The 16,174-nt window shown below is 42.1% G+C and overlaps 1 protein-coding gene across 1 annotated transcript in view; it reads right to left on the bottom strand.

Annotated features, from left to right (window-relative positions):
- Nucleotides 1-14,833, bottom strand: part of MTMR10 (myotubularin related protein 10) — a 129,860-nt gene extending 115,027 nt beyond the window's left edge. The window contains exons 1-2 of the mRNA XM_073618866.1: nucleotides 13,801-14,833; nucleotides 13,568-13,628 (exon numbers count right to left, since the gene is read on the bottom strand). Of these exons, the coding sequence (XP_073474967.1) occupies nucleotides 13,568-13,628; nucleotides 13,801-13,857 (118 nt within the window). The 5' untranslated portion in view covers nucleotides 13,858-14,833. The remainder of the gene's footprint in view (nucleotides 1-13,567; nucleotides 13,629-13,800) is intronic.
- Nucleotides 14,834-16,174: the final 1,341 nt, after the last annotated feature.

The raw sequence follows: 16,174 nt of genomic DNA, 5'->3' as shown, positions 1-16,174 counted from the left end.
CTGGAAAACCTTGTTCAATCAGTGGCTTGCAGCAAATGGGCTGCAGCACTGATCATTGTATTCTGACAGCAGAGTCCCTGCTGTTAGAATACAAAGTCCTGGCGGGGGGATTCCTGCATCCACATCGGTTGTGTGGATGCAGGAAACTGTCTTCTGACAGTGTGTACCCAGCTTTGGGTGCAAGCAGAAAATTTTACATTAATTATTTTATTTAATGCTCAACTGGGGGGGGGGGGGAGCTCTTACAGAGTTTCCTTTAGAATGAAGCAATTAAAGTACAACTAAAGTTTCTGTATACCTAACAGTAGGAGCACCAGGTTCAAACCCCATAACAGCAGGTCATGAAAGGCCAAACATTGAATTACTAGTTATGGACTCAATCTGATCTGGGATGGGTCCTAAATCTAAATACACATAAAATGAACCTCCATCGTGTGAAGGAACACACAGAGCAATGGCTCGGGAGCCACCACTGCATTCATGTGTGCACACGTGACATCATGACGCACGATGCGTGCGCAGGCAGGACGGGGCGGCCATTTTAAATTTGGACATGATGCATGCCAAACAATGTAGCCGTACCTCTGAGACAGCCAGGAAAACCTGCCAGGATGGCGCTGTCCCATTATCAGTCTCAGCCTAGATTGGCCCCTTGGGTGAATGTACTGGTGTAATAAGTATCCATCTGGCTACCGTGATTCCTATGGAAATGTTTACTTAAATGAAGGACTGTCATTACCACCTTATATCTATTGCATGACTTCTAATAGGACAACCCAGCTGTTAGATTGGATGATTGCTTTGGTTCTATGATACACAATATACAGTGGATATAAAAAGTATACACACCCCTGTCAAAATGTGAAGATTTAAAAAAAAATATGAGACAAAGATAAATAATTTCAGAACTTTTTCCACCTTTAATGTGACCTATAAACTGTACAACTAGGTTAAACAACAAACTGAAATCTTTTATGTGGAGGGGAGTAAAAATAAACTAAAATAATATGGTTGCATAAGTGTGCACACCCTTAAAACTAATACTTTGTTGAAGCACCTTTTGATTACAGCACTCAGTCTTTTTGGGCATGAGTCTATCAGCATGCACATCTTGACCTGGCAATATCTGCCCACTCTTCTTTGCAAAAACACTCCAAATCTGTCAGATTGCGAGGGCATCTCCTGTGCACAGCCCTCTTCAGATCACCCCACAGATTTTCAATGGGATTCAGGTCTGGCATCTGGCTGGGCCATTTCAAAACTTTAATCTTCTGCTGGTGAAGCCATTCCTTTGTTTATTTGGATGTAGGCTTTGGGCCGTTGTCATGCTGTAAGATGAAGTTCCTTTTCATGTTCAGCTTTCTACCAGAAGCCTGAATGTTTTGTGCCAATATTGACTGGTATTTGGAACTGTTCATAATTCCCTCTACCTTGACTAGGGCCTTTCTCCAGCTGAAGAAAAAATTATGCTGCCACCTCCATGCTTCACTGTGGGTATGGTGTTCATTTGGTGATGTGCAGTGTTGTTTTTGTGCCAAACATATCTTTTGGAATTATGGCCAAAAAGTTGAACCTTGGTTTGATCAGACCATAACACATTTTCCCACATGCTTTTGGGAGACTTCAGATGCGTTTTTGCAAAATTTAGCCAGGCTTGGATGTTAAGGCTTCAGTCTTGCCACTCTCCCCCATAGCCCAGACATATGAAGAACACGGGAGATTGTCACATGTACCACACAGCCAGTACTTGCCAGATATTCATTCAGCTACTTTAATGTTGCTGTAGGCCTCTTCACAACCTCCCTGACCAGTTTTCTTCTCATCTTTTCATCAATTTTGGAGGCACGTCCAGTTCTTGGTAAAGTCACTGTTGTGCCATATTTTCTCCACTTGATGATGACGGTCTTCACTGTGTTCCATGGTATATCTAATGCCTTGGAAATTCATTTGTACCATTCTCCCGATACCTTTTAATAATGAGATCCCTCTGATGCTTTGGGAGCTCTTTGCGGTCAGGAAAGACCTACTAGAACAGCTGAACATTGTTTTGAGGTTAATCAGAGGCACTTTAAAATGATGGCAGGTGTGTACTGACTCCTATTTAACACAAGTTTAAATGTGATTGCTTAATTCTGAATACAGCTACATCCCCATTATAAGAGGGGGTGTGTACACTTATGCAACCACATTATTTGTTACTCCCCCTCTAAAAGATTTTAGGTTTGTTTTGCAAATAAGTTCAGTTTATAGATCACATTAAAAAGGTGCAAAATGTTCTGAAATTATTCATCTCTGTCTCATTTTTTTACATCACAAACCTTACATTTTAAACAGGGGTGTGTTTATATTCATTGTACGTTGTTGGGATATTTGCACTCTACAAGGGAGATGCTTTTCCAGTCATTCATAGATCTGTGGCTGCCAGCGTTAAGCGTGTGAGGGAGATAAAAAGACTTGTGATATATAAACCCAGTGTTGTCCAATTAAGAAACATACAATCCTACCAGTTCTCACTTCAAATATATAGAAATCTATCACAAATAAGAAAAGCAATAGTGAAAAAAAAATCAATATAATATAGTGATGAATTATAATTCTTAAAGTGCAACATATATTTGGTGCCAACAAATAAATTAGCCCTTTAAAGTGCCGTTCTTTTTTTCTTTTCTTGTGCCAATGGTGAATATGAAGTGCTGTACTCCCCTCCTCATGTGCCCTCACTCACCAGCTTTCAGTGAAAACAGCCTTCATTTTTTGTTTTCAGATTGTATAAAGAAGGTCTAAGTAAAGTATGATGGGACAATTTGCTCATCAATCATTGTGAAAGGCGTCTGTGTGTCTGATATTATGACGATATGGCTGAATACAAATTTTTGTAAAGTTAAACCCAATTGTCTTGACTAAATAAAGAATTAAGATAATACAATGTGGAAGTAAATATACAATTTTACATTTTGACCATAAAATATGCCCCATCTATTTCTTTGTTGGAGGAAGATGATATTTAGAATAGAGACAATCCTTTAAAATCTAATCTGCATTAGTATATACGGTACTTGCATTTGGTTAAATATTGTAACTACATTTTTTTGTCTAAATTAAAACAGATCTAGAATTTGATGAACACTGCTTTGGTCCCCAGTTATGAATAAAATACCCATAATGCCTACTGAGGAGTATGAAGCAGTCTCAGATAAGATCGTGTTTGCAGTATACGGAAGAGCTGTGTCGAAATGGGCTAGCACAGCCAATTCCCATGCAGGCTATGCATGATACCCTCATGACCAGTGTGTGGATAGAGAGTCCCTTATGTTACATAATGGCCGTTTTAATGCTGTATTTTATGGATCCCATAAAAACATGAAAATCCTTAAAAGTAGAAAAAAAAAATACAAAGATGTGCACTGTGCAGATTCAAATATCTGTAGAATTCAGAGTAGCACTTGTTCACATGTTTGACATTCTAGTTTTTAGGAGCTAAACAGCAATTGTAATCACTGGTGGTGTCAGATTTAAAGTGAATTACTCTTCATGGGCAAAGCAAAGGTTAACTTTAGTATCCCAAGTACACTAATATTTTTTACACAAGGTTTTTATGATGGAGCTTCCAAAGTGAATAAGTTCATAACGTCTCCGCAGGATGTGGAAACCTTACAAAAAGATCTGAACAATTAATGGTGTGGAAAACTACATGGCAGATAAGGTTCAATGTAGAAAAATGTAAAATAATGCATTTGGGTGGCAAAAATATGAATGCAATCTATACACTGGGGGGAGAACCTCTGGGGGAATCTAGGATGGAAAAGGACCTGGGGGTCCTAGTAGATGATAGGCTCAGCAATGGCATGCAATGCCAAGCTGCTGCTAACAAAGCAAACAGAATATTGGCATGCATTAAAAAGGGGATCAACTCCAGAGATAAAACGATAATTCTCCCACTCTACAAGACTCTGGTCCGGCCGCACCTAGAGTATGCTGTCCAGTTCTGGGCACCAGTCCTAAGGAAGGATGAAATGGAGCGAGTACAAAGAAGGGCAACAAAGCTAATAAAGGGTCTGGAGGATCTTAGTTATGAGGAAAGGTTGCGAGCACTGAACTTATTCTCTCTGGAGAAGAGACGCTTGAGAGGGGATATGATTTCAATATACAAATACCGTACTGGTGACCCTACAATAAAATTAAAAAACTTTTTTGCAGAAGAGAGTTTAACAAGACTCGTGGCCACTCATTAAAATTAGAAGAAAAGAGGTTTAACCTTAAACTACGTAGAGGGTTCTTTACTGTAAGAGCGTCAAGGATGTGGAATCCCCTTCCACAGGCGGTGGTCACAGCGGGGAGCATCGATAGCTTCAAGAAACTATTAGATAAGCACCTGAATGACCGCAACATACAGGAATATACAATGTATTACTGACACATAATCACACATAGGTTGGACTTGATGGACTTGTGTCTTTTTTCAACCTCGCCTACTATGTAACTATGTAAAGAATTGCTAAAAGCCTGTACCCATTGGCCAGAGGAGCAAGGGTAGGAGTACTTGTACCAGAGCAGTTTAGACTTTTAGTACACTAATACTCACTGACTTTAAGGCCCTTTCACATGGGCATTCCATCAGTATTATTTTGACCTGTGAATTGACGGATCAAAAAACGGACTGCAGTGAGCGGCCAAATGTAAGGCAATGTCCGTCCATTTACATAAAAATTCACTGGACTAACACAGTATGTTTGAATCCAGGTCTGATTGTGCAGACTTGAATGGAAAAGAGCAGATGTAAATGAATATATAAACTGATTTCCATTCGCTCATAGGGATGACATGGGTCCGGTTTTCCACGAGTTGGAGAAATGGAGGTGCCTGTGTGAAAAAGGCCTTAGGGCTTGTTTACAATTGCTTCAAAATGTGACATTGGAGATGTTTTTTGAAAGCACTCTGAATGCCAGTCACTAAATAAAATGGTAAACTTACAGTCCTGTTAACACGTTGCGTTTGCTTCAAAAATTATACCCCATGTCGCTTTCTTGGTGCTTCAAAGCATCTCCACAACCTCCATAGAAGTCTATGACAAAGTTCGCTAGCAGCACTTGCAGCTTTTGAGATACATTTATTCAGCTTTAGCTTTGCTTTGTTTTGGAGATATTGCAGGCATGAGATATCCCAGGATGCACTGGGAGACCAACATGTGAACCAGAAAGACGTCATCAGCAGTCACTTCTGGTCCATGTCTATATATTTTGGAAGTGTCTGGTGCAGACGTCACATCTAGTGTACAGCGAAGACCAGATCGCAGCAACTTGCAGATGCCACACATGGTGTGCAACACAGGAACGCTATAGTGGAAGGGGAGAGGGATCAGAAAACCAGAGAATCAGCAGAGCTGGGGGTTACTACCGAGTGGGATATCAACACGCTTAGCAGATACTACTGAGTGGGGTATCAGCAGAGCTAAGAGTACGACTGAGCAGGGGATCTGCTGAACAGGGGTACTAATGAGCTTAGGATTTGCCGAGTGGGGGTACTACTAAGCTGGGGTTTTTACTGGGCCCCTTTAAAACAAACAGAAAGTCAACACACACAGGGCATTTGTCAAGCAGCATTAAAGCATCACTGAAGCATCCAAAATACATCAAAAAAGCATGTTGAAGCAGTAGGCTTTTTAATGTGTACTGAAGCAAGTGTAAATGAGCCCTTACTGTGAAAACCTCAACCAACAATTCAAAAAAAGTGTTACCTGTCCATGTGCATATAGTTGGTAGTATGGCAAACAGAGGATGAGCACAAAACTGGCCAGATAGGAGCATGGAATAGGAATGAGCAAAGTGCAGTAACATTACCCAGATCTAAATTTACTGTTTTCAGAATAGGAAATCATTTCTGATTGGCTGCAGTAAGCTCTTGCCTGTATTTTTAATATAACATTCATTATCACTAGGACAGATAGATATAATAAAAGACACAAGCAGCTCATCTAATTAGAGCAAGCTTACTGTGGGCAGCACAATGGCAAAAGTGGTTAGCAATCTTACAATAGCGGGAGCCTAGGATCAAATCCTGCCATGAAAAAGATGTGCATGGGGTTTATACATTTTCCTATGTTTGTGTGGGTTTCCTCACCAATCCTAAAAAATTATTTTAAGTTAATTGGTCTCAACAAACCGGCACCGGTGTATCTGTGCAATAAGAGAACAGATGATTGTAAGCTCCCCCACAGCTTGAACTACTATGAATGGCTTTATGGACTCTGTAAAGTGTTCTGTGGATACAGGGAAGAGAAAAAAAAAAAAAAAAAAACACAGCATAAAAGGAAATTCTCCAGCCTATTGTTAGTCGGGAGAGGGAACCTTATAAAAACCTGCTGCAAGCACTAACCCCACCAGACGTCTCAGCTGCACACACTTGCAAACATATGTGGAAGTCACATGCTACCATCAAAGAACTTCTCATATTCTATGTGTGTGTATAACATATGTATGTTTTCAATATGACTATAAACTGAGACGATTGCAATATTTTCAGTATTCGTTTATTGCTATGAGGTAAAAATAAAAAAAACAAGCTGCTGCCTAATTATCAGCAAGTAAGGTGAAATAGAGAGGGGTAAATCACTGTATGTGCTAAAATGGACCTTCTCAATCATACTATCAAACCTTGCATTTCTGAGTGTTTAGCTTTTACATTTTTTTGGGGAGGGGAGGAATTTATGATGCCGCAGCCTTCGTTACATTTAGGCCGGGTTCACACGGGTACGATAAACACTCCGATATTGGGAGCTCATGACGTGTGAAAATCAATGTTTCCCTATGGGAGCTGTCCTAACTGGTCCGACACAAGTCGGTCCGACTTTGAAAATGCTCCCTGCACTACTTTGGTCCGACTTTGATCCTACTTCAGCCCATTGAATATCACTGAAGTCGGATCAAAGTCGGATCGCCGTCTTGACTGATCCAACTTTGGCATGCAAAAAAAAAACAGCATGGGTTCCCCCTCCAAGAGCATACCAGGCCCTTCGGTCTGGTATGGATTTTAAGGTCAACCCCCATGCCAAAAAAGCAGCCTGGCAGGTCAGGAAAGGGGGTGGGGACGAGCGACTGCCCCCCCCCCCCCCCCCCGAATGGTACCAGGCCGCATGCCCTCAACATGGTGGGGGGGGGCCTGCACCCCCCACCCCAAAGCACCTTGTCCCCATGTTGATGAGGACAAGGGCCTCTTCCCGACAACTTTGGCCCCCCACTCTATGTGAATGAGAATGGGGTACATTGTACCCCTACCCATTCGCCTGAAAAAAAAAAAAAAAAAAAAAAAAAAAAGGGATCAAAAATAAAAACAAAACACAGTACACAGGTTTTTTTTTAAGTAATTAAGGCAGCTCCGTCATCTCTTTCGATCTCTTCTCTGCTATCTTCTCGCTCATTTGCTGGGTGTTCTCCCGCTGTTCTTCCGATGTTGACTCAACGCTCTCTCCCGCTCTAATGCTGGGTGTGCGGTGTGCCACTACTTATATTGGCATGGGACGGGGTCACCGGGTGATGTCATCCAAAGGCCCCCACCCCTTATGTCATCACTGCCCGGGGCCTGATGGATCGGTGACGTCATAAGGGGTGGTCCTCCGGTGACTCGGCCCCATGCCAGTATAAGTAGTGGCACACCACACACCCAGCATTAGAGCAGGAGAGAGCTTTGAGTCAACATCAGAAGAGGAACAGAGGGAGAACACAGCGTAGAAGACCCAGCAAATAAGCGAGAAGATAGCGGGGAAGACCCGGAAAGTGGAGAAGAACCAGAGAGGGCTAGAAGACATCAGCGGAGAAGATCCGGAGAGGGGAGAAGAGATCAGAAGAGACGACGAAGCTGCCTTAATAAATTACTTTAAAAACCTGTGTACGGTGTTTTATTTTTGACACTTTTTTTCCGAGGTGAATGGGTGGGGGTACAATGTACCCCATACTCATTCACATAGGGTGGGGGGCCCCCTTGTTAAAGGGGGCTTCCAGATTCCGATAAGCTCCCTGCCCGCAGACCCCAGCAACCAACAGCCAGGTTTGTCGGGAAGAGGCCCTTGTCCTCAACATAGGGACAAGGTGCTGTGGAGTGGGGGGGCGCCCCTGCCCCAAAGCACCCACCCCCCATGTTGAGGGCATGCAGCCTGATACAGTTCGGGGGGGGGGGGGGGGGGGTTCTTGCTCGTCCCTACCCCCTTTCCTGACCTGCCAAGCTGTGTGCTCGGATAAGGGTCTGGTATGGATTATGGAGGGACCCCCACTCTGTTTCCTTTGGTGTGGGGGTTCCCCTCAAAATCCATACCATACCGAAGGGCCTGGTATGCTCTTGGAGGGGTAACCCATGATTTTTTTTTTTTTTAATTTGGCGTAGAGCTTCCCCTAAAGATTCATACCAGACACAGTGCCTGGTATTGTCGGGGATCAAAGCCGGATTCCTGTTCATTGAAGTCGGACATATGTCGGACTTCAAGTCGCAGGGCAAAGTCGGATCCAAAGCGGTACGACTGTCGTGTCGTACCAGTGTGAACGCAGCCTTACACAAAGAATTAATTGATGCTGGTCTACATCAGGACATTCTCTCAGGTACCATTTGAGTAGCACTAGCACCATGCATCACACTCACGATTGTGACAGCGGTGTGTGTACACAACCATATCATGATAAAATCTGCTAAAGAGTTTAAAGGCTAAGTTTACCTTTGAAAGAACATTGACTCTGCAGCCAAGGGACCCCAGTAGGTTAAAATACAATCTGCAGTTTTAAGGCTAAGTTCGCCTTAATAAATACTCATATTTTGGCAAAAAAAAAATGTGCATTTATTATATTTTCCCCCAGGAGTCTGCTAAGCATTGTACCCACAATCAGTGGATGGCAGGTGTAAAGTCAGGCTCCAGCAGACAAGTCTTACAGCTTTCTGCCCATACCTCCATACAGGCAGTCAGGTTGAAAGCTGTAGGGGCTTGTGAATGAACCACAAGGGCATCAGCGCCCTCACAGTCCACTTAGAACTACAAGCTGTATGCCAGGGATATGCAATTAGCGGACCTCCAGCTGTTGCAAAACTACAAGTCCCATCATTCCTCTGCCTCTAGGTGTCATGCTTGTGGCTGTAGGTGTCTTGCTATGCCTCACTGGACTTGAAGTTCTGCAACAGCTGGAGGTCCGCTAATTGCATAACCCTGCCGTATGCTGTTGTGGCAGATGGGACTTGTTTCCTTATTCACAGATTGCTGTGAATGAATGATGTGGCTGTGCGGGTGGAGCCCCACACATCTGCACTAATTTTGACAGCAGGTGTGGGGAGAGACCAAGTTCACCTTTAGCCCACGTTCACATTGGTCCAATTTGGCATGCAATTTGATGTCAAATCGCATGCCAAATCGGCGGCTATTGCCAGTAATGGCACATCTGAATCGGATGCAATGCTAGGCTCCTGCAGACACATCCTCAAGCTTTCTGTCCATACCTCCATACAGGCTTTTAGTTAGAAAGCTACAAGTGTCAGTGCACCCCACAAACAAAATTTCCCAGTCCCTTTCACACTGACACTCTCTGCCAGTGGATCCACCTGCTCAGTGGAGGACCTCTCTCTGCTGATCCCCGCATGGCTGCTCTGTGTCCGCTCTGCTTACGCAGAGCAGACACAGCCCACTCTCCTCTATGGGCGGTCGGATGTAAAGGGACCACCTGTCTGTTTACACCAGACAGCCACCCGATCCGCCAGACAGATGGGGAAACGGACCCCAATCTATCTGTTTTTGGCTGATAGAATCGGATGTTGGCAGGTGTCATCGGAAAAATGTCCATCGACACCTGACACTCTATAGAGGGCAATGGATGGTCTAGTTCAGTCCACCAAAAAAACGGACAGGCAGACCCAATCAGTCTGCCTGTGGGAAAGGGGCATTACCATATAGTCTGCAAAAAAAAAAAAATGATCCTAACAATTCATGTTAAAAGTAGGAGGGTTTAATTGCACACATTTGCAAATACGTAATATGTGAAAACTGTAGAGCCTGACCAAGGCTCCTCTGTATACTGCAGTTTATAACTATCTGTGAGAGTCTCCAAGTTGGAGCACATACAGTAAAGCAGTAGATACATTGAGGGCAGGAACTGTCATTGGACTATGAGTTTATGCAAATGAATGAAGCGACCGTGCAATTTTAAAGTGGTTCTAAAGGCAGAAGGTTTTTTTTATCTTAATGCATTTTATGTATTAAGATAAAAAAAAACCTTCTGTGTGTAGCAGCCTCCCCTAATACTTACTTGAGCCCCACCTCAAACCAAAAATGTTGCACAAAAGACTCAGCTGTCTGGGAATCTCCCTCCTAATTGGCTGAGATACAAAGTCAGTGAGCCAATGAGGAGAGGGGGGCGGGGGGGGGCGGGCCCGTGTCTGAATAGACACACAAGAGCAGCGGCTCAGCTCAGGTGCCCCTATAGCAAGCTGCTTGCTGTGGGGGCCAGGAGCTCTGGCAAGGGACCTAAGAGGAGGATAAGTGTTGCTCTGTGCAAAAACGGCTGCACAGAGCAAGTATGACATTTTTTTGTGTTAAAAAGTAACAACAAGACTTTAGTATCACTTTAAATGTGACAGCGGTATGGGAGAGGAACCCCCAACCACTGTCTCGGAAGGAGGGGGGACGATAGAACAAGTTACATGTTACACCTTGGCAAAATGGTGAAGATGCATCATCACTGATTCTAGCTATACTTGGCAGCAAAGAGGATGTGTCTCTTACTCTATGTGACCAATTCTACTGCTGTCCATTACAGCAGCCCCAGTGGCCAATAATTTGTTTTGTCCAGCTTAGCTCAAAGAAACTAAAATTGATCAAAGACCTGGAATTATCCTTTAAATGTAATTGCCATACCTGTAAGCCATTTGTGGTAAACTCCTCCACACCCCCCACCCAAAGCATGAGCTGCTGAGCTCAGCCATTAGCACACTACGCATGCACAGCTTTAGAGCTGGGGAAAGGACTCGCTCCTGTGATTCTGGGGCTGAGCATTCGACATCTGCCATGTCCTACCAACTAACCAGGACACAGAATGCACAAAAAATATGGGAGATTTTTTTTAGCCAGGCTTTGGGGGTGGCCTGCAGTTATGGCAATCACGTTAAGCAAGATTTTTAACCTACTGTGACCCCTTGACATAGTCCATTTTATCCCAAACTCCTCCTTTAATTTATTGTGTTTGCGAAAATTTTTGTATGAAGTGTTTTCAGAGAAATACTTATTACGAAAACAAGTCACACCACATTCACAGATAGCTATCAATCACCGTACAGCGACTTGTGAGTTTCTTGGCAAACAGCAACATAGTTGCATACAATGTAGTCTAGATGTCTAACTTGGCTTGACGCTCCGAACAATGACACTGAGAGCTAGACTCTGCTTGTTGTACTAATGAGCAGAATCTGGGGGGGGGGGGGGGTTCTATGTACAGTCACCTTAACAAAGATGTCACTGTAATCCAATGATTGATACCATGAGACATCACTGGCTGTATTTATTAACATTTGACAGCAGAATGCATAATAATATTAATATTATTATTATTATTAACCACTTCCTGATGAGGCCTTTTCTGGCATTTTGTAACAGTTTTTTTTTTTTTCTAGAAAACTACTTAGAACCCCCAAACATTATATATTTTTTTAAAAGCAGAGGCCCTAGAGAATAAATTACTAGCTTTTAAAAAAAATAAAAAAATATGTCACACAGTATTTGCGCAGCGGTTTTTCAAAAAAAGATTTTAGGAAAAACTTTTTTTTTTCAATTTTAATGCAAAAAAAATAAAAAAAATAAAAATACAAAACCCAATTGTCTTGTAAAATATAAAAGATGATGTTACGCCGAGTAAATAAATGCAAAACATGTCACACTTTACAACTGTGCATGCCCATGGAACAGCGACAATGTAAGTTTTACAATCCTTAGGCTACGCTTTAAAAGACTTTACAGGTTACCACTTTAGATTTACAGAGGAGGTCTGGTGCTAGAATTACTGTCGATGATCTGACAGTCGCTGTGATACCTCACATGTGTAGGAAGATGGCTGTTTGCGTGTGCACGTGGGACCAACTCATGCGTTAGTCTTTGCACAGGAGCACGGGGGGGGGGGGGGGGGGGGGGGGTGGGGGCACTTACATTTTTTATTTTAATGTTGTTTTAAAAAAAGAAAAAAAATTTTTAAATCACTTTTATTGCTATCACAAGGAATGTAAACATCCTTGTGACAGGTACTCTTTATGGGGAGATCTGGGGGTCTATAAAAAAAAAAAACGCCAAAATCCCTCCTCTGCCCTTAAAAGCATTCAAAAACAAGATCAGTGTTTTTGCATGCTTTTTGATTTTTTTTTAAAAATGGCGCCGTTGACATCCGTGTAGCCACAAGGATTGGTTTAAAGCCCACTTTAAAGGGCCGTTGACATCATTTCACCTAATTCCAGTTCATCTTGTTATTTCTTTTATTTATTACAGGTATTATATTACGCCGTCAATTTATGCCGTGCTTTACATAGATATTGTACATTCACATCGGTCCCTGCCCTCAAGGAGCTTACAATCTAAGGTCCCTAAAGCTGGATACACACTATACATCTTTTGTTGTTTGATTTCCTTTAGCTTTACCTTTAACCATGTAGTGCAAGGGCCTGCCTGATTGCATACAAATTGAAAGCGTTTAAGTCTGACCTCATATTGTATGGTTTTGGTAAATCTAAAGGAAAAAAAAAAAAAAAAATCTAAAAAAAAAAAAAAACACATTGTATAGTGTGTATCCAGCTTAACTCACATTCATACATACATACAAGGGCTGATTTTATACAGGAGCCAATTAACCTACCAGCATGTCTTTGGAGTGTGGGAGGAAACCGGAGTACCCGGAGGAAACCCACACAGGCACAGAAAGACTGTGCAAACTTTATGCAGGTAGTTCCGTGGTTGGGATTCAAACTGACAACCCTAGTGCTGGTGGAAGCCCTAACCACTGTACTGCTGCCAGTCTTCCTATATGCATTTGGCTTCTGATAGTGGGCAGCACAGTGGCTAAGTGGTTAGCACTTCTGCCTGGCAGCACTAGGGTTGTCAGTTTGAATCCCAACCATGGAAGACAAAGCAACTTATCAAACCTGGATGAAGATTAATTCACAGGTGGGAGCAAGTAAACAATGGTCTGCAGCACCCCCACACTTCTCCCAACTTTTTGAGATGAGACTGAGGAACACCTATCAGTAGGACACACCCCTTGCCACGCCCCCTTAAAAGGAAAACTGTACAAAAAAAAACACACAACACACAAACAAGATTGGTTAAACCCACAAGTGCTTTTTTACCACTACTAATTCTTTATATTGGCTTTTGGAATTTACAAATGTTGCAATTTAGAAATCAGATGAAAGGTTTAGCACTGGGAAACACTTAATAGATAAAAAGTGCATTTTATATACAATTATATAGATCAGACCAAAATGAGGGACAAATGAGGAGGGAAGAGGGACAGAGGGACATTGCTCCAAATCAGGGACAGTTGGGAGCTCTGCTTCTCCCCCTTACCTGGCAGCAAGACCGCCTTCAGCTTCTTCACCTTGGTCTCCGGACTGAGTTTATCTTCATGCTGGAAAAGACAGATGACATTTTCCATGAGAAGGACAGACAATGTGTGGAGATAAGAGACATGTGCACAGCACACTCCCAACACTCTGCAAGTCCATACAAACTCCAAGTGACACTCTCCAGACCTCCCCTCCCCCCCCCCCTGTACCCCAATACCATGGAACATCACCTACCTGTGGAGGCAGAAGGTACGACCTGAAGGTAGGTTTAGCTTGTTTCATGGAGAACATTGTGGATGTCTACACCAGGGATACTGCTGGAAGGTGTGATCCCTATGGAGGAGCTGTGATCCCTGCAATGTGCACTGACTGGATCCCTACAAGTTCAATTACCCTCCCTGGACTGGTGCAGCCTGTCCTTCCATGTCTGCGAGCTTCTGGCTTTTGTTCCAGCTCAGGCCAGACATTTCCCTCTCCCCCTGTGTCTCTCACTCCCACACGCACTTTGTATTTGCATTCTCACTGATTTCCTGTGACTGTGTCCCTCTCTCTTCACAGCCTGTGCACATGTGCAGAAACACCATCCATGGGCGCCGCTCATTACGTCCTGCACCGCCATCTAGTGTCCAAGAGCGAGACTGCAGCTTACAGGAGCTCTAAAGGCAGATCTTTTTTTTTTCTTCTACTTTAGAGTGAGGGAGCTCCATTCACATTTAATTATTTATTTATTAGATTTTTTTTTCTTCTACTTTGGATAGAGTGAAGGAGTTGCAGTCACGTTTAATTTATTTATTATTTTTTTTATTAGATCTTTTTTTTCTACTTTGGATAGAGTGAGGGAGCTCCAGTTACATTTATTTGTTTATTTATTTTTTTATTAGATTTTTTCTTCTACTTTGGATAGAGTGAGGGAGTTGCAGTCACGTTTAATTTATTATTATTTTTTTATTAAATCTTTTTTTTTCTACTTTTAATAGCGTGAGGGAGCTCCAGTCACATTTATTTATTTTTTAATTAGATTTTTTTTCTACTTTGGATAGAGTGAGGGAGCTCCAGTCACATTTTATTTATTTATTTTTTTATTAGATTTTTTTCTTCTACTTTGGATAGAGTGGAGCTCCAGTCACATTTTTTTGTTTATTTATTTTTTTGTTAGATTTTTTTCTTCTACTTTGGATAGAGTGAGGGAGTTGCAGTCACATTTTATTTATTTATTTTTTTTTTATTAGATCTTTTTTTTTCTACTTTGGATAGAGTGAGGGAGCTCCAGTCACATTTTATTTATTTATTTATTTATTTATTTATTTATTTATTTTATTCGATTTTTTTCTACTTTGGATAGAGTGAGGGAGCTCCAGTCACATTTATTTATTTATTTATTTTTTATTATATTTTTTATTTCTACTTTGGATAGAGTGAGGGAGCTCCAGTCACATTTATTTATTTTTTTTTATTATATTTTTTATTTCTACTTTGGATAGAGTGAAGGAGCTCCAGTCACATTTTAGTTTTTCCTTTTTAGTTTTTTGCCATATGTCCCTTTTGGGAAGACTCCAACAAGGGCCGGCACTGCCGCTGGGCAAACTAGGCAGCTCTCCTAGGTAGGGATGCCACCGCGTCCCTTTTAAACCCAAACACCTATGAATTACACAGGTTCTGAGGCTAATTTAACGCAGATAAGTGATTTTAACCACTTCAGCCCCGGAAGGTTTACCCCCACCCTTCCTGACCAGGCCATTTTCTGCGATACGGCACTGCATTACTTTAACTGACAACTGCGTGGTCGTGCAAGGCTGTACCCAAATAAAATTGATGTCCTTTTTATCCCCCACAAATAGAGCTTTCTTTTGGTGGTATTTGATCACCTCTGCGGTTTTTATTTTTAAAACGAAAAAAAGACCGTCAATTTTGAAAAAAAAAAAACAAGATTATTTACATTCTGCTATAAAACACATAGAAATTTAAAAAAAAATCTAATTTCTTCATCAATTTATGCCAATATGTATTCTGCTACATATTTTTGGTTAAAAAAATCCTAATAAGTGTATATTGATTGGTTTGCGCAAAAGTTATAGCGTCTATAGACTACGAGATAGATTCATGGACTTTTTTTTTTTACTAGTAATGGCGGAGATCAGCGATTTTTAGCGGGACAATTCGGACACCTAACTGACATTTTTGACACTTTCTGGGGGCCAGTGACACTAATACAGTGATCAGTGCTAAAAAAAAATGCACTGTCACTGTACTAATGACACTGGCAGGGAAGGGGTTAACATCAGGGGCAATCAAAGGGTTAAATGTGTTCCCTGGGAGTGCTTTCTTACTGTGTAGGGATTGGTTTAACTGAAGGAAGACAGAGATCCATGTTCCTGCTTAGCAGAAACGGGAGCCAACCCGCTGATTGGCTCCCGCTGTGTCCAATCACAGTGGGAGCAGGGCCCCAGTGGCACGCGCGTGCGCCCCCAGAGCTGAAGAAAAAAGTCTTGATTTTGCTGCTGCAGTATATGTACATGGGATGGTCCTTAAGTGGCTAAAGGCTGACCCTTTTTCATTCTACTTTGGATAGAGTGAAGGCGCTCCAGTCACATTTTTTTTGCTATGTGTC

Source organism: Aquarana catesbeiana, linkage group LG03 (assembly GCF_042186555.1).
Source record: "Aquarana catesbeiana isolate 2022-GZ linkage group LG03, ASM4218655v1, whole genome shotgun sequence".
In the NCBI taxonomy this organism is placed as follows: Eukaryota; Metazoa; Chordata; class Amphibia; order Anura; family Ranidae; genus Aquarana; species Aquarana catesbeiana.
The sequence above is the reverse complement of the archived record's forward strand: the minus strand, read 5'-3'. Positions and strand labels throughout refer to the sequence as shown.